This window comes from Muntiacus reevesi, chromosome 4 (assembly GCF_963930625.1).
Source record: "Muntiacus reevesi chromosome 4, mMunRee1.1, whole genome shotgun sequence".
NCBI lineage: Eukaryota > Metazoa > Chordata > Mammalia > Artiodactyla > Cervidae > Muntiacus > Muntiacus reevesi.
Genome location: NC_089252.1, coordinates 10,601,760 through 10,623,753, shown reverse-complemented (window position 1 = coordinate 10,623,753; position 21,994 = coordinate 10,601,760). Strand labels below are relative to the sequence as shown.

The 21,994-nt window shown below is 38.1% G+C and overlaps 1 protein-coding gene across 3 annotated transcripts in view; it reads left to right on the top strand.

The window, feature by feature from the left end:
- CDH7 (cadherin 7) overlaps nucleotides 1–21,476 on the top strand; it is a 137,741-nt gene extending 116,265 nt beyond the window's left edge. For all 3 annotated transcript variants that reach the window (XM_065935119.1, XM_065935117.1, XM_065935118.1), the window contains 4 exons: nucleotides 1,031–1,152; nucleotides 2,025–2,142; nucleotides 5,213–5,464; nucleotides 18,817–21,476. In XM_065935119.1, the coding sequence (XP_065791191.1) occupies nucleotides 1,031–1,152; nucleotides 2,025–2,142; nucleotides 5,213–5,464; nucleotides 18,817–19,310 (986 nt within the window). In that variant the 3' untranslated portion in view covers nucleotides 19,311–21,476. The remainder of the gene's footprint in view (nucleotides 1–1,030; nucleotides 1,153–2,024; nucleotides 2,143–5,212; nucleotides 5,465–18,816) is intronic.
- Nucleotides 21,477–21,994: the final 518 nt, after the last annotated feature.

The following is a 21,994-nucleotide window of genomic DNA, read 5'->3' as shown; positions in this document are numbered from 1 at the left end:
CTCGTGGTCATATTTCATGTGCACATCTGTGCTGACATGGGTTAGTTCAGTAGCTTACAAAAATAGTCAACTGATCTCTAACCAAACACTCAAGTTTGTACATTCTCTAAACTAGTTCTGGTCCTTGATGAGAGAAACTTTGAGAACAATGAACAATTACATTGTGTGCATGTTTATAATATGGTATATATATACATAGGTAATATGTATAGATGTATTCATTTATTCATATATATATGAATTCATGAATTCATATATTCATAGGTAATATTATAGATATATTCATACAAAAGAAACTCTAGCATCAGATAGTATTTAAATTCATGACTTCTTTGTCACTGTCTGTGTGTATATGACATTTGGATCAGAATTTCTGTTTCTGTCTTTAAAATCTGCAATGTTATGCTTCTAGATTTTACTTGAAGCATGATCATTTCCTTATTAGATTTGTGCTTTAGAGGCAGACATTTTTGATTGATTCTAACTGTTCATAATATAAGTTTCTTAAGAAAGATGACATTGGAGTAATAGCTATACTCTAAGCACAAGCAGAGATCAGAGGTTACAGGTTCAATTCCAGCCACCTGCAGTAAAGTGAGTATTAAAGTGATGAGTCACAGGTTTTCGTTTTCCAGTGCATATGAAAGCTATACTAATCAGTAGTCTGTGAAATGTACAATAAATAGCATTATGTCTAGAGAAACAACATTGACACCCTAAGAAATATTTTAATGCCAAAGATTGCTGTCATCTGAACCTTCAGATGTAAGAATATTAGGAACATCAGAGGTCACCATAACACATAATAAATATAAGTTTTGAAATATTGTGAGAATTACCAAAAGTGGAACAGAGACAGGAGGTAGGGGAGAAGGTATTGTTGCAGAAATGGGACTGATGGATGTGCTTGATGAAGAGTTGGCATACACCTTCAATTTGTAGAACACACAATCTCTACAGAGCACATTCAAGCAAAATGCAACAGAACGAGGTGTGCCTGTAAATGAGAAAATCTTTTCCTCTTTACTAGAGAATCCATCTCAGGTGGGAAGAGGCTATGTAGCAATCACTATCCTTGACATCAATGACAACGCCCCTGAGTTTGCCATGGACTATGAGACCACTGTCTGTGAAAACGCCCAGCCAGGCCAGGTAAGAGGCTTCAGAATACCAGCATCCTCGTTCGTGATTTCTTTAAAAATACCCAGTGGTAGTTGCCTTTGAAATCCTGCCAGCTTTAAGATGAAATATCATCAGCATGTTTCAGCAAAACCAACACTTTGATGTATAGCATAAACTAATATTAAAGGAACTTTCAAATTCTGGTTTAATTGGGATGATGAAAAAATTCCTCCAGAAGAAAGGTAAACATTATAAAAGCCATGGTAGATGTTAAGGGCTTAGGCTTTTTTAAAGAGAAATATTGCATGTGAAGCTTGATTGGGCCATTTCCCACGTTACACAGCGGGGCTTACATACTTTGAAGTTCCACGAATTTAGTGGAGCGTGGCTGCCTTGTGGTTTGGTCTGCTTATCTGTATTGTCAGTGTCTTGTGATGTTTCTGATAAGGTATAATCAGTTGGTACGGCTTATTTGTGAGGTTCACAAAAGTCAGTTCAAATACGCATTTTGAAAAGAGCATGATTTGATTTTCAGAGCCCTTTTTAGATTGCCTTCATATCAGTATGTGTGTTAGTCACTCAGTCGTGTCTGACTTTTTGCGATTCCATGGACTGTAGCCCGTTCGACTTCTCTCTTCATGGGGTTTTCCAGGCGAGAATACTGGACTGGATTGCCATTTCCTTCTCCAGGGGATCTTCCCCAAACGTAGGTCTCCCACATTGCGGGCAGATTCTTTCCCGTCTTAGCCACCAGGGAAGTCCTCATTTCCTTACCCTGGACCTTTCCCCAGCTCATCCCCCAGGACGGTATTTATCATCAGTGTTAAGCCGCTCTGTTCCCTGCTCAAAAAACACAGCTCACCGACATGCTGTCCTGTTTTACATTGCCTGTTCTTTCCTAGGTTATCCAGAAAGTCAGTGCTGTTGATAAAGATGAGCCATCCAATGGCCACCAGTTTTATTTCAGCTTAACAACTGATGCAACAAATAACCACAACTTTTCATTGAAAGACAACAAAGGTAAGGTTTAACTGTTGTCGCCAGAGGAGGCAACAGGTAGGCGCTTTCTAAACAAGAGAGCTTTTTCTCACTCAGGAATGCTGATGGGAGATATTTTTTTTTCCTTATAACAGCAAGGACATTAATTAAAGGGAAATGAGCCCCTCAAGTAATTTTTATCTATGGATTTTCCGTCATGAAGAAGAAACTGCTACTTAAATCATTTTAGGCCTAAATCCAAAGAGGGAAGAAGACAGATTCATCTCTCTGTCTTTTCTTTCTGGCTATTTGCTTCCTTATTTGTATACAAAGCTCTTTAACCAGAGTATCTAATCAGTAGAGGGTCAGCTAAATGCCTTAGTAAGGATTATATTACAGAGGCATAACTTGAGGCATTAGGAAAGTAATTGGACCTAACACATTTCAACCTAAATCAACTTTGACATAGCATTTTCAGTGTCAACGTCAGTTATTGTTTCATTTTTAGCATAAAAGTAATCCATGGAAATAATATACTCTTGATGCAAAGAAATACAGAATTTAAAAGGAATAACGAATTCCCTGTCATTCCAAATCCCATTTCTCTGCTTCAGAGAAAAGCAGGTTTATAAATGTCATTATAGAAACATTTTCTAAATATCTGTAGCTAGTTTCTGGTTTTGCTCAATTATATAAACACACACACACACACACTTATAGCCATATAAATAGTGTATTTAGTCACTAAGTTGTGTCTGATTCTTACCTGATCCTATGGACTGTAGCCCGCCAGGATCCTCTGTCCATGTAATTTTCCAGCCAAGAATACTGGAGTTGGTTGCTATTTCCTTTTCCAATAGATAGTATATAGACAATCATAAAAACTTTTCAAGGAAGCGTGAGAACTTGCAATTTATTATCTAACTTTGATATATGTGTGTGTGTGTGTGTGTGTGTAAACACAGAGAGAGAGGATTATCAAAAGTTCAAAGTGTTAGTCGCTCAGCCGTGTCCAACTCTTTGCAACCACATGGACTATAGCCTGCTAGACTTTTCTGTTCATGGGACCCTCCAGGCAAGAATACTGGAGTGGATTGCCATTTCCTCCTCCAGGGGATATTCCCAACCCAGGGATTGAACCCAGGTCTCTCACATTACAGGCAGATTCTTTCCTTTCTGAGCCACCAGAGAAGAGTATATACCCCAACAATATAGAAAATGTAATTTTTCCAGTTTTAATATGTGAATCAAGTTTCAGAAAAACCAAATGTAGAATGTGTTAGTCCAATCTGACTTACTAAAAAGATTTGCTTTCAGACAACGGACATTGCAAGTGCTTTTACCTGAAGCCGCCAACTATTTTACTGGAGAAGATTCAGCTTTGGCCTCAAAAATTCTATCTGAAAATAATATTTTTTCTGATGCCACTCTCTTCTTAATGAGGATACTATCTTTTCCCGTTCGCAACATAAAAGGAAGCACATTCTCTGGGTAATCCCAGGTTCTCTGCCTTCATCATAGTTGGGAAAGACCATTCTCAGCATTGTACAGAGGAGAGTTTAGGCCTCAGAGGGTCTGAATATTTCCCCCACCTGTCATCAGCCAGCACCACCATGATTGTTGGACCAGCACAGAAACTAAAATGATTGGGTGGAATTCATCCAGCCACACAATTAAAAACTTTTCCCAAGTCAAGCCCTTGCTTATGGGAATCTTGGAGGAAAACATAAGGAACAGGAAGAAGGATCACCAGTTCATATGTTGGGTTCCGTTTTAGGGGGTACATAGAGAACATGGTGAGCTTTATGATCTCTTTCCCAAGCATAGGGACATTACTACAAATTTAAAAATCACCTATCAGATATTGGACATTTCATCATGTACTCCCCAATTTGTTGTATATGTGTGTTATTTGATGCCAGGCATGTTAGATTACAAATCTGCAACTCTGAAAAACCTTTGTGTATCAAGTCATAAATATGTATAACATCTGATCAGTAGGGAGGCAGACTAATAGTGTGTGTGTGTGTGTGTGTGTGTGTGTGTGTGTGTGTGTGTTAAGTTACAGAAACATGCTCAACATGATATCCTTCAACTCCATGTGTAGTTTTTAAATGAACACTCTTGCAGTCTTACATTTTAAAATAAAAGATTTGTTTATATAGAAACCTACCAGCTGAACACCAAACACTTTTCTTCCTGTTACATTTGTAATTCCAGTCTCATGAGTACATGCTCTTCTGGGCTGTTAGAGATAGTAGATGTCAGCTGGCTCTTTGATTAGAGTATTGTTAATTCTTTGATAACACTGTATATTAAAGCACAGTAGATAAAACTATGGTCCCGGCGTTCCCTCTTTTCCATTATATTTTAATTAATTGCTATTTTAAAATCACAGAAATTCCTTTATTAATTAAAGTAAGGTAACTGAACAAATTGTTAGCTGTATGATATAACTTTAATTTCTATATCAGAAATAGACTTTTTAAATCTGCTATGTCATTCAGACTTACCACTGTTAAACGTTTCATAGTAACTAATTGTTTAGTTGAAATAAAATATTGAATATAAATTAATTTCAAATGGCCTAATTTATCACTGATAAAATGTTTATATACATGATGTTTTGGTAATGCTATGGGCCTTATGGATTTTTTTGAATAACTTTGTGTACTCTTTAATTAAAACAAGAGTGGCTTATTTTACTTGGTTGTGTATTGGGCTTGGAAATTGTCAAAGAAAGGATGAATTGGAAATTTCACCTATCTCTCCAATGACATTGCAAAAATATTTAGCCTGTTAATTATTATTATCCTTTCTATAAGCATATGGTTTGAAATTTAAGATTGTAAAAATTATATCTAGTATACACTTTTTAATATGATAAATGATGTATAAACAGTTTTCTGTTTAGTTTTACTTTATAACTATTTCTTTGGCCGTAACCATGTAGCAAGACGTAAGTTTTTAAAAATGTATTCAGGTGAACCAGTATTTGGAAATAGGCCTCTCTGTCAGAAGCTAAGGAGAGTGACTTTAGGTCAGATGAAGTTTGGGGGGGCAGAGTCCATCGGAAGTCTTGTATTCTGTACGTTTGCTCTCTTCACCCTAGACAACACAGCCTCGATCCTCACCAGGAGAAACGGTTTCCGGAGACAGGAGCAGTCTGTCTACTACCTGCCCATCTTCATCGTGGACAGCGGGTCGCCCTCGCTCAGCAGCACCAACACCCTCACCATCCGCGTGTGTGACTGTGACGCAGACGGCGTCGCCCAGACCTGCAACGCCGAGGCCTACGTCCTCCCCGCCGGGCTCAGCACGGGGGCCCTGATCGCGATCCTGGCCTGCGTCCTGACCCTGCTGGGTAGGTGCCGTCTGCCATGCTCTCTGCAAGAGCAGTCACAGCCGCCGGCGTCAGGACTTCTCATACATTCTGAGAACACGTGCAGGTAGTCTCACCCATGCTGTTTGCCTCACAGAGGACTGACCTTCGGCCACGCTTTCCAGTGATACGTTTAAAAGTGAAATCCTCAATTTTTATTTTGTGAACATCAGTGAAGATAAATGGCTTCTGTTGAAAATGTTGTTTTTAAAGATTTTAAAAATCATTTACCATATCCCCCAGCCTATTTGTTTTAGAGTTCAGGAGGCTCTATGAGACTAGAGAGAATCTTTTCTAAGTTATTTTGATAATATGCTTATTTTGGAAATCATGGCCTTCAGTGGAATCTAGTACTTAACTCCTTAAGACATGAACATTATGTTAGCCTCTATTCTTGCCTGTGTGTTTGAAATACATCATAATTTTTTTAAAAAGACCAATGAATATGAGGGCATAAAAAAAAGAAATGATGACTTTACATCCTGCCTCTTTTCAGAAAAGATTTAAAGTACATTTTATTATTTGCAAAGCTCAAAAGATTACAATTTCAGCAGTGCAAAATTTCCCAAGAAGAATTTACATATGTAATTGTACTTTTCCATGATTACCTTATTATGTGGTGAAGCTTGATTTATAACTCATATTAGAATTGCAGTTTTATAAGAGATTATGCAGCATCCTTTTAAAAATTGGAAGGCGTCCAACATGGGCATTGGGTAATGGGTTTATTCCTTTACATTCTGTGAAGGCAAAGTGTAGTTTCCTACAGCGAGGACAGTAAGCATTTAATATTGCATCTGAGCCTGTACTCTTGTGTTTTCTTGGTGCTTAGTATAATTTGTAAATGCATTTATAGTTTTATAAAAGCAGAATTTAGCAATGAGAGTCATAATTGTATAATATTTAAAAGCAAGATTTATGGAGTTAGGTAAAACCTAGCTTTTATGCCTGCCTCCAACATGTACTACGAGTTTGAGCAAGCTCTGGGAGTTGGTGTTGGACAGGGAAGCCTGGCATACTGCAGTCCATGGGGTCACAAAGAATCGGACACAACTGAGCCAACTGACTGGACATATACAAGCTCTTCACCAAGGGGAACATTATTTCTTCTAAGGCTAGCTTCTTAATCTCAAAGGAGAAAATAATATAGCTAAATTCATAAAGCTTTTGTGAAAATTAAATGATAATTCATGTGCCAGCCATCTAGTGAGCATTCCATAAATTTTAAGTCTTACTGATAAAGCAAGTTCTTAACCTATTAACCAAGGTAAGACCTAATTACTAATACACTGTGGAAATAATCTCATGAAAATGGAAGTTATTTCCTTCAGCTAACCAAATCTAGAAGGGCATAAGCTATTTTGTTTTCATATAGCTTCATACAGATGGCCAAAACTTTTAGAAATTCATTAGAAATGGCAAGTAATTCCCAATGAAAGTCTGAATATAATATAAAGGACTTGAGTCAATTTTGAAAAAGACTGGACCATTGCAAACTGCTTATTATTTCTTTACCAGATTTCAAAACATGTTAATAAGAGGTAAGTTGTATATTTATTTTATAGTAGCTGGATAACCTAGAAGGTAAATATTTTCCTTTGTGTGTGTGTGTGTGTTTAATTTTATCAGAGTATTGCTTTCTTATTTACAATGTTGTCTTAGGTGTATAGCAAAGTGAATCAGTTTTTACATCTATCTATGTCCATTCTTTTTCAGATTTCCCATGTAGCTTATTACAGAATATTGAGTGGAATTCCCCATGCTGTACAGTAGGTCCTTGTTGGTTCTGTCTTTTATAGTGGGTATATATTAATCCCAATCTCCTATTTTATCCCTTATCCCTGTGTTTCCCTTATGGTAATCATAAGTTTGATTTTGAAACCTGTTAGTCTGTTTTATAAATAAGTTCATTTGCATCATTTTAAAATTAGATTCCACATATAAGTGCTATTACGTGATATGTGTCTGACTTACAGATGGTCAAGAGGCACATGAACGTATGTCTTCTCTGGAGATATGTCTATTTAGATCTGCCCATTTTTTGATTTAGCTGTTTGGAGATTAAATCCCTTGTTAGTTGCTTATATTTAAGTTGTATGAATTTATATTAAGTTTTGTTCTTTCCCTATTTGGATCTTTAGATCCAAGAAACTGAAGTTCTAGAACACCCCTTCTAGCTCTGGGTTCTTCAGACACAGCGGAGATTAGTTAGACTGGCCCCCCTTTAGTGTTTATAAGGCATTGGTGGAAATCACTGTCCACTTCATGAAATCAGTGCTCTTCCGGTGTGTCCAGGGTTGGCAGCTGGATGTTTAGGTTTCATGCTTCTTTTCACTTTTCTTCCCTGATAAACCAAGACCTTAACAGTATTTTCCTCTGCTTTTAACTGTGGAGACCACTCATGATTTGATACAACAAGAAAATATTTTCTTGGCTTTATAAATGACAGTAGTACTTAAGTAAAAATATTAAATTGCAAAGAAAAAAATGAGGACAGTATGTAAAAGATGAATCTGCACTGTGATCTGTAAAGATAGAACATAATAACATAGCAGATTCCAGTGGCTGACTTACAGTAGCAGGTGTATTCCTCTTTCAAACAAGTGCAAACATACTAAAGAATGAATTGCATTGAATGAGATGGTAATAAGTGTTAGACGTTAGCTATCACGCGTAGCTCAGTCAGTAAAGAATCTGCCTGCAATGTAGGAGACCCAGGTTTGATTCCTGGGTGAGGAAGATCCCCTGGAGAAGGGAATGGCAACGCCCTCCAGTATTCTTGCCTGGAGAATCCCATGGACAGAGGAGCCTGGCGGGCTACAGTCCATGGGGTCACAAGAATTGGACAGAGCTGAGCAACTAAGCCACCACCATGCCTACATTTTGTGTGAGAAAAGTGTATATTAGAGGAAACACGCACAACATTATAAGGTGTCAGAGCCAAGGCCTAAACACAGCCCAGACTTCCTTGGGGATATCCTTTTTGATGTATTTTTCTGTAAGTATTTTCTAGTCTGAAAGACCTGTGTGTCTCTGGGAATCACCTATAGATCTGTATTTATGGCTGATCTGTCTGAGATTGTTTCACCTACTGGCTTTAGGACTTCTTTGGTGAACTCTGTCTAATTTAAAGTGTCCTCCACTTAACACAGTCCTAGATGTGTCCTCGCAAGCTTGGGAGTATTTTAAATGTGAGCTTATTCTTCATGGCAACCAAAATATACTAGCTGTCTTTAGGCATAAAATATTCATTGTACTTAGGTCAGTTTTTCTGTCTCACGTGAGCCTTCAATGAAATCATTCTAAGTCACATATTTAATGGAGAGGAACTTTGTGATACTCCTTTTAGGGAAAGGAAAGATCAATTTCAGTTGCGATTAAACTTCTTCCTGTCCTGAGGCATGGAACGCAGTTTCTCAACTATGCAGATGATTTGCAAATCCCTGGTTTGGTTCTTAAACAGAACTAGATAGGTACAGTCATTGTTCTGTCAGACTGCTGACATGAGAAGTCTGAAATTATCATACACTGAACAATCTTCCTGCATCCCTGACTCTCCCCTTGATTTGGTCCCTACTTGGGTGGCTAGATGGCATCACCGACTCAGTGGACATTGGTTTGAGTAAACTCCGGGAGTTGGTGATGGACAGGGAGGCCTGATGTGCTGCGATTCATGGGGTCTTGAAGAGTCGGACACGACTGAGCGAATGAACTGAACTGTGTGTGTTTTTAGTGGAATCGGTCTGCCTGCACTCTTCTGTATGTCCCATCCTCTGTAGCCAATCAGCCCCTAAGTGCTGTTAATTTCACTTTGATTCTCGAATCTGTGTCTTTCACTGGCTTAATACTCATCTTGATTTTGGACAGGGTCCATCTTTCCCCTCCTGAATTAATGGCAGTTTCCCCAGTCTCTTTCATCTCCAATCTAACTGAAACACAGAGAGAAAAAGCTTTTTAAAAGCAAATGTGATTTCGACACGCCCAGCTTAAAATAAGATTTCTGTGGCTCCCCATTGCCTACAAACTAGAATCACCTTCTTTCTATGACCTGACTGCTCCTTCTCAGTAGAACCTTCTTTCTCTCCACTCACAGTGTATTTTAGTCAGATTGCAGAGTAGCACTTTGTCAGACTCATCCTGCTTCGTTTTTTAACCTCTTCTTAAAAGCTTTGTTCTCTTGCTTGGAATACCCCTCCCCAGAGTCCAACAAGTAGTAACTCCTTTTTGTATTCAGCACTTAACCTGCTTTGCTCCTGAGTCCAAGTGGGGTGCTGTTCCTGAGGCGGCAAACCAATCTTAAAGCATCTTTCCTGGCTCATTAATCCAAACCAGATTGTCTACTCGTCTATCTTGTCTGGTGGACCCCTGCTTTTGGGGGCAATGACTGAGCAGTATTTCATCATTGTATATATGTAGCATCTCAGAACATCATGATCTGACACAGACAAGGCATGTATCATACATGATACTGAATGAATCCATGAATGTTTGGGTGTACTCAGTAGTAGAAAAGAACATTTGATTTTTGTCATTATCCCTAACTTGTATTTCTGTTGAACCTGAATGTTCCCATTTCATAATATTCTTCAGTTTTAGGCCTTTATTTGAGATCTGGCCTAAAGAGAAAAGGAAAAAAAATTATTGCAGTAGAGATTTCAAAGAGGTTTCATTAAAATTCAGTTTAAATTTCAGTTAAGAATGCTATATTTGATATCTGTCTGAATCATAAACTTGGATTTTATTAATTACAGCTCTTTATTCTTTGTGACTATAAGTAATAGGTGACTCTGCCTAGGCTGCGTGTATGCACGTGTGTGTGAGCTCAGTCATGTCTGACTTTGTGACCCCATGGGCTGTAGCCCGCCAGGCTCCTCTGTCCATGGGATTCTCCAGGCAAGAATACTGGAGTGGGTTTCCATGCCCTCCTCCAGCCTATCTTCCTGACCAGGGACCGAACCCGTGTCTCCTGTATTGGCAGGCGAGTTCTTTACCACTGAGCTACCTGGGAAGTGTGGGTTCATAAGTGCAAATCCAAACTTGGGCCCTCTCTTACTGGGAATCTGCATATATCTGATTACACAGCACATAGATCCAGACAAAGCGGTAAGCTGACTTCTCTCATCCTTTCCTTCTTACGTGTCATTTCCAATGATATCTCTCTGTGATCACAGCCCGACTTCACTAGTAGCCCTATATTTTTCCTGTCATTTCCCTTTTTAAAACAAATTATTTCATTGCTTGAAGCATCTTAGAAGTATTAAATATACTTACATAAAATCCAGATGTTCCTCACAGCCCACAAACAAGGCACCTTCTGACACCTGCTCATGTATCAATGACATTAGACCATCTGATCCTTCACTCACCCAGTAGGAAGAACCACGTGGCCTTCTTTCCATGATGTTCAAATGTACCACCCTGTTCCTGAGACCTTCTTCAGCTTCCTTTACCTACTGTATTCTTACTATTCTTAGTGCCCCAGTTCAGTATTACCTTCAAAGAGGGAATGTCCTGATTAAATTAGGTGCTCCTCACTCCCATGATTCTTTATTACAAAACCTGTGTGTTTCCTGTGTAGTGGGTATCATAGCTGATAAATGTTTATCATGCTCAAATATAAAAAAAAAAAACACCTTGAAAGTAATGATCTTAATATCTCTCTTTTGTAAAACCATTATGTTCTCAAAGCCTAGCATAGGGCACCCAAGAGAAAAAATCTTTTGGGTGAATTGGTGAATAGTACTTATTGCATTCTACTTACGTTACTACATTTGTTTTACATGTTATGCTCTTCATGAATAGGCCCAGTATCTGTTATTCCACTAAATGGAAGAGAGTAGATAATCAAATACATTAACTAAATTAACTAGGGGTTATCAAAATCATATGCATGTGAATGGTAAAGTGTATGTTTCTTTCTGTGCATCAGTTATATGATTCAAATTTTAGCAAGACCAAAGAAATAGGAACTGGAGTGTGTAAGAATTTATTATAGAAATTCAGAAAAATGACATTTTAAACGAAATCAGATAGTGCTTACTTTGTGTAGCACTATTTAAGTATGATGCAAATATAAATTCACTTAATCTTCATAAAGTTACTGTGAAATACTTTCTTTCAGTATTATCTCCATTTTGGAGAGAAGAAAACTGAAGTAGGGGGAGGTAGAAGTTATTAAAAAGCTAAGTTCTACTTGCCCATTGATGTGAATAATTATTTATAATTAATTACTGAACTTGTGTTCTGATTATGCTAATAACAATTTTTCATTTAGGTTGTTTTTTGCTTATACCTAATATTGAGTAATAACGGTAGTATGATAGCTGTTTCACTATTCAATATGTCATTTGGTAATTAAATCCCCCACTATAACCATAAGACCATATGGAATTACGATTTTTCTGGTATTTTCAAATCTTTTGTTTAAATCAACTGTCCAGAAGAAACACATGCGTAATTTTAACTTTTCAAGGGAACCTCATTAGAAAAAATATTTTTTAAAGTGAAATAAATGCTAACAACATATTAAAGCAGTATGAACAAACTATTGTAATCTTAACATGTAATCAGTTATTATTATATGTTACTTAAAAATTGTCTTTAACATCATATGTACATTTTACACTTAGAGCAATCTGAAATAGTGATAGCCGCATTTCAAATGCTCATTCACCACCTGTGGCTGCCGCATTGAATAGTGAAGATTTAGACAGCCTTTTATGACTAATACATTCTGAATGTTTATAAAGACCATAGAGCAAATAATATTTCTTGGTGAAGGCTGACTCATCCATCAGCTCTTACTGTCATCTCTTCTGTGAGGCGTTCTCTGAGCATCCTGGCTAAACGTTCCCATCCATATATTCTTAGCATATGTTATAATGCTCTGTAACTATTGCATTAAATAATAATTGCTTTGTCTTATTTAAGTTATTGAACTTAATAGCAAGAGCTATCTGCATATCACCATAGTACCTTACCTGTTTGTCAGTTTAACAAACATTTGTTGAAATCATCTCTCAAGTACTGTTCTTTGTGCTTTAGCTATATCTGTGTGGAATGGCATCACTCCCCTTCTAGGGCTTATAGCTTTAGAAAATCTGTGCTCTGTAAAAAATATTGTTGACTTAAATGATGCTCAGACATTTACTTTTTGGAAGTAGTCTATAAACAATGGGTTACATTTAAGAAAGTGATAGTTAACTGGTTTACATATGCACGTTAAAAATCCTTTACAGATTTTTAAGAATGAGGAAAACTGACTTGACGGTAATTTAAATGTGGTTTAAAATGAGCCCCAGACTGAATGTTTAAAATATGTTAATACATGAATGGAAAAAGTTGTTCTTTAATAGAAGTAGCCTTATTTAGAAGTTAGTACCATTTTGTGGTCATCAGATTACATCTGCGGAATTCTATCGAGTTCTGGGTAAATAATTCTGTTGTTAGCCTCTGGGAAGTGGGTTAGAAAGGTAGGACTGAAATACTGCCAAGGTGATTCAGTAAAAACCATGTTCCGGGTTAAGTGTCTAGATGTGTATCTGACACACACCACAGTGAAGGTTGGAATCAGAGGTCACTGAAGGGAGAGTTGGGGAGTTTGGGATGGACATGTGCACACTGCCGTGTTTAAAATGGATCACCAACGAGGACCCACTGTGCATCTCAGTGCTATGTGGAGCCTGGATGGTGAAAGGGCTTGTATGTGTATGGCTGAGTCCCTTCACTACTCACCTGAACCATCACAGCATCGTTACTCGGCTATACCCCAATACAAAAAAAAAAAAAAAAAGAGAGAAGAGCGCACTGACTTACAGTGTGAACTTCTGAATTTTTCTCCAGCTTGTGCTTCTCTGGAGTTTGAGAGACTGGTGCTCTCCCGGTCTGCCTGCTTCTTGGCGCTCATGCACGCCTGTATCTTCTTACAGTGAGTCGCATGACAACTAGTACTATATTTATATGTGTATATATAGCCTCCACAGTGAGCTGCTGGGATGTGGGAATCGCTCTTGCTATATTTGGCCGGTACCCAGCACTATTTCCTACACACTGGGATACTCGGAAAATGTTGAGTCGAATGTTAGGAAACTGAATTCTACAATCAGAAATGTAGGTCAACATTATGCATTTTCTGCTCGAAGAGTGTTCCAACTTCTTTTCTCACGTCTACTCTTCCCTGCCTCCCTAGTCTAATCAGAATGACTTTTTTTCTTCTAAAAACAAATCTGATCGTACTGTGCTCTCCTTAACCCTTGCAATTGCCTACATCTCCCGGCTTCCCTCCCGTGTCTGTCTTTACTCTTCACCCGTGTTGGTCTCACACTTTTGTTCACTGGTTGACTGGCCCAGAATACTCTTTCATATCGCCTCTTGACCCTCAGGCTTCAGTTATCCTCAGTTACTACTCCTTCTGATCTGTTTCCCCTAATAGGTTAATATATCCTTGGTGATGCTGGTGTCGTCACTAAGTTGTGTCTGACAGTTGCAACCCCGTGGATGGTAGCCCGCCAGGCTCCTCTGTCCGGGAGATTCTCCAGGCAAGGGTACTGGAGTGGGTTGCCATTTCCTTCTCCAGGAGATCTTCGTGACGTGGGGATCAAACCTGGGTCTCCTGAATTACCAGGCAGATTCTCTCCCAACTGAGCCACCAGGAAGCTCTGATATATCCTTCAAAGATCATATTTTCCTCTTTTGGAATAATTATCACTGTCTTTCTTTTACATACAGTTGTCTTTATTATTTGATGAGTATTTGTCCGCCCCATTTAATTTTAAGGACTTCCCTGGTGGTGCAGATGGTAAAGTGTCTGCCTACAATGCAGGAGACCGGGGTTCAATCCCTGGGTCAGGAAGATCCCCTGGAGAAGGAAATGGCAACCCACTCCAGAATTCTTGCCTGGAGAATCCCATGGATGGAGGAGCCTGGTGGGCTGCAGTCCATGTGGTCACAAAGAGTCGGACAGGACTGAGCGACTTCACTTTACTTTAATTCTAAGTTCCATGAGGAAATGCATGTCTACCTGTATGTGCAGCATTGTATAACTATACCAAAGTCATGTACTAAATGGTTAACTCTTTTTGTGAAGTGGATATATAAATTCACGAACAAGCACAATACATGTGCATGTCTAGGCTCCAACTAGGCCTAAATCTTTTCTTTTGTCTCCACTCAGAGGTATATTCCATATGACAGAAAGACATGTGATGAAACGTTTTAAAATATATAATCTTGTGCTTACTTAGGCAGAAAATATTCCTTTTAATACAGGGATTATCTCCATAACCACTGAAGAGCAGTTAATACTTGTTCTCCATAAAGGTTAAAATTTATTTTTTATACATGCTCAAGTAGTTAGAAATTAATATTCTTGCAAGTCATTGAAATGTTAAACTGTCTAACCTTCTAAAAGACTTCACATTTATTCTCAGCCCCAGGCAAGATTAGGGAATAAAACAAACTTCATGAGATATTAATATCCTAAATGGGTATCGTCCCCATGGGCTGGCGCACCCATGGGTTCTTAGATTTCACCTTTCCTAAACACTGTAACTGAGGGTCAGAAGGCAGGGATGTTGGTAGTTTGAAAATACATTTACAACAGAGCATAATAAATAATTGTGAGACGTAGATAATATATGACAAGATCCATTGTACTTACATGAAGGAAAGAGAATTGAGAATTTTGAAATGTTTTGTCTTCTAAGATAGGCTTAAATGAAAATAACATCTAATTCTTGCATCTAATTCTTCCCTTCTTCATACCCTCATTACTCCTATGCCGTCGCTTCTTCCATCCTTCTGTGCTCAATTGAACATTTGCTCCACCCCAGTGCCCCAGTTTTGCTCTTCACTTTGTGTGGAGTATTTCTCATTTTCCCGTTTTCACCTGTCCACCCATCACAATTCTTTGGATACTCACCTTTCCTTTCTGTGTCTTAACTCAGTTTGACTTCTTAATGAGAAGTCTTTCTTGGTTAAACTTTCTGCTGCAATTACTTTCATTTCTAGTAGACCATATAAAAAAGTTTCAGAAACTAAAGTATATAAATCTAAATTTCCTGATGTGTCTTTCTGGGTTCTAGCAACTGTTACCTGAGTTCTCAGCTTTCATTTCTATTACTTTCTATGGAAGTTCTAAGCTCACAGCATGAGAGAAAATGGAAAGGCTTTGAAGATAGATGGGAGTACAACTCAACCCAGGTTAGTAGGTTGACCACAGAGAGATTATTTCGTGTCTGAGGCAACCTGCCAGTGGGAAAAGACTTACTCCAGAGAATTACCAGGAAGGTCAGCTGATACTCTGCATTCAGACCATCATCTTACTTTTCTGCTTTTTTTCTCTCCCATTTCATCTTTAGGCATAGGGCTTGCCATGAACTTGATCTGCCTTCTACTTTGCTTAATACCTAACTTCGTTCTTGGTTTTCCCTCAGGGGAGAAACACGTCTTCACTTGCTGTGTTCACAGAATTTTGAATGAATGTTCTTGTAGGTCACAGGATAACTATGAACTCATCTCTGTTGCACAAGTGCCTGGCCTGCTGCTCATCTCCCTACACAATTTCCAAATCTCTTTGATCTCTTTAGTCCCCCCTGTGAGCACAGAAATTGGCTATAACTATCACATATGGCTAGGTTCAGTTTAAGTGACTTGCCCAAGTAGTAACTACTGGGCAAATATCACGCAGCTAATATCAGGAACGAATGGACTTTTATCTAAGGCCAGCTTGACACCAAAGCTATATGTTAGTTTTCAAGTTTCATACCAAATGTTACAATAGAAACATATCAATCTTTTGTAAACTTGTTTTTGCTGTAGCATTCTGGCATGGAGCTTGAAAACTAAAAGACTTTGGCGTGGTGGACGTGCTAATTTTCAGAAGACAAAAAGGGACAGGGTTGGGAATCCACTTAGCAGAGAGGCAGACACGTAGCAGAGTATTTATGGGAATAGACAGGAAATGAATGATGTCTCATTCATTTCAAAACCATGGATTTTGGAATTACACATCTGCTACTTTGATGAAGCCAGTTGAAAACATTCAAGTGTAATAAATAAGATGAAAGATGAAGAGAAAAGCATTTATGTGCCATAGGAACACAAGAAAGTGGGCAGAAAGCTCAGAAACGTATCTCAGTTCCTAAACTGTCGGGTGCAGATAAAGCTTGTAGGGGAGCAATGGGCCAGGGTCAAATAGGAAAGAAAATTAAAAAGGGCCACAATAAACAATTGGCTTCTCCCTATTTCCAAAGATTCCCCAGTAAAATTATTTTTGTCAGTCATATTCCCACTGATGATGGAAAACAAATAGCAGACACATGCCTAAGAAAGCATATGCTTTTCATTGATGATAACAAAATTGTTTAAAATTAATACATCTTTAGATATTGCTTTTTAAAACAAATTGAGGTGAAGGCTGGAATATACTTCACCTCTACTCATTACTTTTAATTACTCCAAATTACTTTGATGTCTTTCTTAGTTTTATATTGTTGTTCTCAAATGTGTTCTTCCGTAAAGGGTATTTTAAATATAAACTTCTTTTTAAACTGCTGAGAGAAATATACCTCAAACAGTAACCCAGTCAGTATATATTTTGAGACTTCTAGACCTTCCAGGAAAAAAGTTCATGTGATTAACAATTGTTAAAAGGATATCTTATTTGTAGCTGAAGATAACTCACTGATTTTCACTAATGATTATATAGGTTTGAGTTCTAAAATTCAAGAATACTTTTCTACTTCATTTTAATTCTTAAGCCATGAAATCTAATGTGTTCCCAAGTCAACCAGCATTCAGTAACTCACAGCCAGAGCAGAGCAGTCATCATCTTATTAGTGTATACAGTTGTCCAACTGTATCTGTGGGGAACTGATTCCCAAAGTAAAAAATGCTCAAGTCCTTTATGTCAAATGGCATAGTATTTACATATCACCCATGTACATCTTCCCCTATACTTCAGATCATCTCTACTTATAACACCCAATACAATGTAAATGTTATGTCAGTAGTTGCAAATTCAATGTAAATGTTGTATAAATCATAGCCTAAGTGAAGCAAATTCAAGTTTTGCTCTTTGGAACTTTCTGAAATTGGGGAAAAAAAAAAATATTTCAATCCAAGGTTGGCTGAATCTTGGATGTGGAACCTGCAGATACAGGTCAACTGTATTTATTAAGAGACACAAAAGTATATATTCGGTCTAGAAAAGTGAGGTAGATGATCTTATTTGCAAAGGAGAAAGAGGCATGGATGTAGAGTAGAAATGTATGGACATCAAGGGGGGAAAGGAGGATAGGATGAATTGGGACCAGTGTATACACTATTGATACTATGTATAAAATGGATTAACTGGCAAGAACCTACTGGATAGCACATGGGACTCTATTCAATGCTCTGGGTTGACCGAAATAGGAGGGAAATCCAAAAAAAAGACCAGATATATGTAAACCTATATAGCTGGTTCACTTTGCTACACAGCAGAAATTAACACATTGTAAATTGACTGAACTCCATAAAAATTAACTGACAAAAAGTATATTCAGTTTGCTTAAAAGTATAGCCAGTGTAGTTGTGTCTGTTTTCCAGTGCAAACATCTGCTTTATTATGTATGTTTTGATAAAAGAAAAACTCCTAATGTTAAAGAAATGATTGACTTCTTCAGTCAATCTTTGGCTATTGCTAAAACCTTACAACCCATAGGCATAATACCTGTAGGCATAATACATTAAAAACCCAGTTCAGTGTTTCATGCTGAAAGCGGGACTCTATTAGAGGGAAGCTTTTAATGTTTGTATAGGGTCTGACATACTGGCTTTTATTTAACAGCTGAGTTTCATAGACAAGTACCAGGCATTTCTTCAAAGAACCCAGCCAAATGCTATAATCCATTTCCCTCGGAAATTGCAGTTGTTAAATTAGACCCCAAACATTCATGAATGTCACTTTGCCTTTTCAGCAATTAAAGAGTTCCAAAAAAAAAAAAAAAAAGTCCCTTTGTGTTTCATGGCTTTGAAATTATTGTATTTATCCTGAGCTGGCCCTCCCCTCTGCACTGTCAAATGCTCCGGAGGTTACATTCAAGAGGCTGACATCAGTTCTGAACAGGTATGGGGAAGGGTTTCTTGATGTGTAAAAAGTGTTCGATATTAAAGGCATTGGAGCAATTTGAGCGCATCTACTGCTGTGAGTTCCCGCTAAGCAGGCAGCCCATTCATTTCCCCTTAAGGGACAGAAACCCCTGAAATCACCAGCAGAGACCTGCTTTCCCCAGGATGGAGGGGGGAGCCGGGGCGTTGACTGAATCTGTTGCTTTGCTGTCTCCTTGTCGTAGTGTTGATCCTCCTGATCGTCACCATGAGAAGGCGGAAAAAAGAGCCCCTGATTTTCGACGAGGAGAGAGATATCCGAGAAAACATCGTCCGGTACGACGACGAGGGCGGGGGCGAGGAAGACACGGAGGCCTTTGACATGGCCGCGCTCAGAAACCTCAACGTCATGAGAGACACCAAGACGCGCAGGGACGTGACCCCGGAGATCCAGTTCCTGGGTCGCCCGACTTTTAAAAGCATCCCGGATAACGTCATCTTCCGGGAGTTTATTTGGGAGAGGCTGAAAGAAGCCGACGTGGATCCCTGCGCGCCGCCTTACGATTCCCTGCAGACGTACGCCTTCGAGGGCAACGGCTCGGTGGCGGACTCTCTCAGCTCCCTAGATTCCGTCAGCTCAAACTCGGACCAGAACTACGACTACCTGAGTGACTGGGGGCCGCGCTTTAAACGCCTGGCAGACATGTACGGAACCGGCCCCGAGAGCTTGTACTCATAGCCCTGGGGACCTTCGTGTGAAAGGTACCGAAGGGAAGTAAAGGCAAAAGGAGAGAAAAAACAGCAACACAAATGGCGTACAGAACCACAAGAACTCCGCTTGCTAAAGGGAAATGGTTGTAAATAGTCCTCCATTTTTAACTGTTTAGGGTTCTGCCTTGGTGAAGCAAATCTTCACTAGACTTGTCCAAGGGACTGCACTGACCACAGACTCTGAGCATTTGAAGGCTTTTTTGATTTAAAAAAAAAAAAAAAAGAAAGAAATGCTCAGTGGTTTGTGAATAGACAGCAACTCTCAGATACCTGCAAAGGCACCCGGCCTTATGAGCGAGGAGTGCCGTGTTGTCAGTGATGGCATCGGCAGTGAGGCAAATAAAACACGATCTGCCAGGAAAGTCCTGGAACTTCTTGCATATCAAAACTTGGGACAAATTTAATTTACAGTGATGTTTTCGGCTTGCTAGATTAGAGCATCCAGCAGAATTTTATTGCTGTGGGTTAGCAAATATATTTTATTTCGCAATATAAAAATTCTCAGAAAATCCTCCCCAGTCCTCCAATACAAGCCAATAAAATTTGGTTTAAGGCAACATAAACCGTTGTTTAGCAGATAAATCCAGAAGTGTTCCAAATAAGCAACAGGTAAATCATTCTTAAAGTTGGCAGTCTTTTGGAGATGCTTGTGTAGGTATGAAAAAAAGTTGCTGTCTATTTGTTGCCTTTTTTTATTATCTCTTCTGATTTCTACAGGAGACTACCTTTTCTTTTTTTATTTGACACATGGTGTTATATTTATTTTGGAGCTCCAATCTCCACTCAATTCGGGTCCATCTTCCTGCCTCGGAATATTAAGCTCATCAGAACATGTTGATTTTTTTTTCCAGTCTGAGCTACATGAAGGAAATGAAGCATAGAAATGGAAAGAAAGACAAAATAAAGGTTGAGCAATTGAGCCCTATTGCTGTTCACATCTCAGAGAGGAACACAGCTATAAGGACATAGAAGTTCTCTGTCTGAGCCATTAGAATTTAGAGAACATTGGAAGGAAGTGTATTATGGAAGGAAGATTTCAGAGAGAATTGAGATTTTTCTTTGATGCAAGATTTATTTTTCAAGGTCACAGGTTCTAGAAGCTCCAAAGACTTTTGAGAATTTGTTTTCCTCTCCTCTTTTGCTGTAAAAATATGGACAGATTTTTTTTTTAATATATCTTAAGCAATGTAATGTTATAAATTTCAAAATCCATCTTTCAATTCTGATGCAAATATGTTCCTCAAGAATTATCCAAACAGTGTATACTTCCTGTACCAGTTTAGATGTGCCAAAGTGAGCAGAGGAAATTCAAGTGATCACATGTGTTTGAGAAAAAGAATTTTATGACTAAAATGGTATTTCTACCTAACATTATTTTCTAGATTAATACTAGTTTAATGTGAATATAGTCAAGTAAGAATGATTTTTTTTTTCTTTTTTCCTTTTAAAAAGGGTTTATTGATGGGTTCCTAATAAATCTACAGATAGTGGACATTGTATAGGAAATTGTGTTTCTAAAAGTGCTTTCTGAAAGACAGTGGAACCAGAGTATCAGTATTTTGATTACATGAGGAGAAACTCCGTAGGAATCTGTAAAATTGCAGCCCACCTTTCGAAATGAAGTATGTGAAAGTGGCCTTCAGCTTCATCAAAATAAATAACTCAATAAATATGATTATCTGTAGACAGTTCTTTCATTTGAATAGTTTTATAGACATTGTTTCATGACTAGACATGCTTCTTGCTGTATTAAAACACATATGCATATGAAAAACCAATTTTATAACAGAGTAAAGGATGCTGTTCATGACTTTTAATCACATACGTTTTTCAGATTACAAAAATAAAGCATAGTACACTCACCCAAGTTCATAAAATCAGAGTGTGGTGCGGGAGTGATATAGGTGTTAAGTCAGCAAGGTGCTGAGAATACGATTGTGTAATAATCCCCTTCTCTGCACAAAGATAAAACAGTACATTTGGATTATGATGTCATAGCTGCTGATTGTTGCATAAATGGAAGTTTGAATGTATTTTAGAAAAGGAACATCACACCATTCACCTTGCTTTCTCTCCTTTTAAAGTATATATATTTTCTTCTTTAAAAAAAATTTCATATTTGCCAGTAAAAGATTGGGGGGAAGGCTTTAAATAAAGATTTGAAATTCTTGCATATACTCAATTGCCATTTTGTGTGTGGAAGATGATAACAATACAGTATTGAACTTGATTCAGTGCTGTTTAAAAGAAATCTTGAGATGGCTGCAAGTATGTCCCTAATAGAGATGGAATTTATATGAAGTATTCTAGCTAAGTTTCTTTTAATGATGGTGAATGTTATTTTAGTTCTCTTTTTTTCCTTCTGAAAATTAGGGTTATAGATGTTTATCTGACATCCTTGAGAGAGAGGCTCTGTTGTAAACCCAGAGAGTAGTCGATGAACAAAAATCAGTGTTAGAGCTAGTTACAGAATTCTCCAAAAGCATCTATATAAATACCTATTATATCATCTAACCACTAAAATTCAGTGGTGAACTGGAGCCAGATCAGAACAACTCCTAAGTACTAGTTATGCATATTTCTTCCCAATTCTGCTTCTAATAACAATATCTAGTAATAATAATAATGGTAGGTCAGCCATGGTGGTAATAG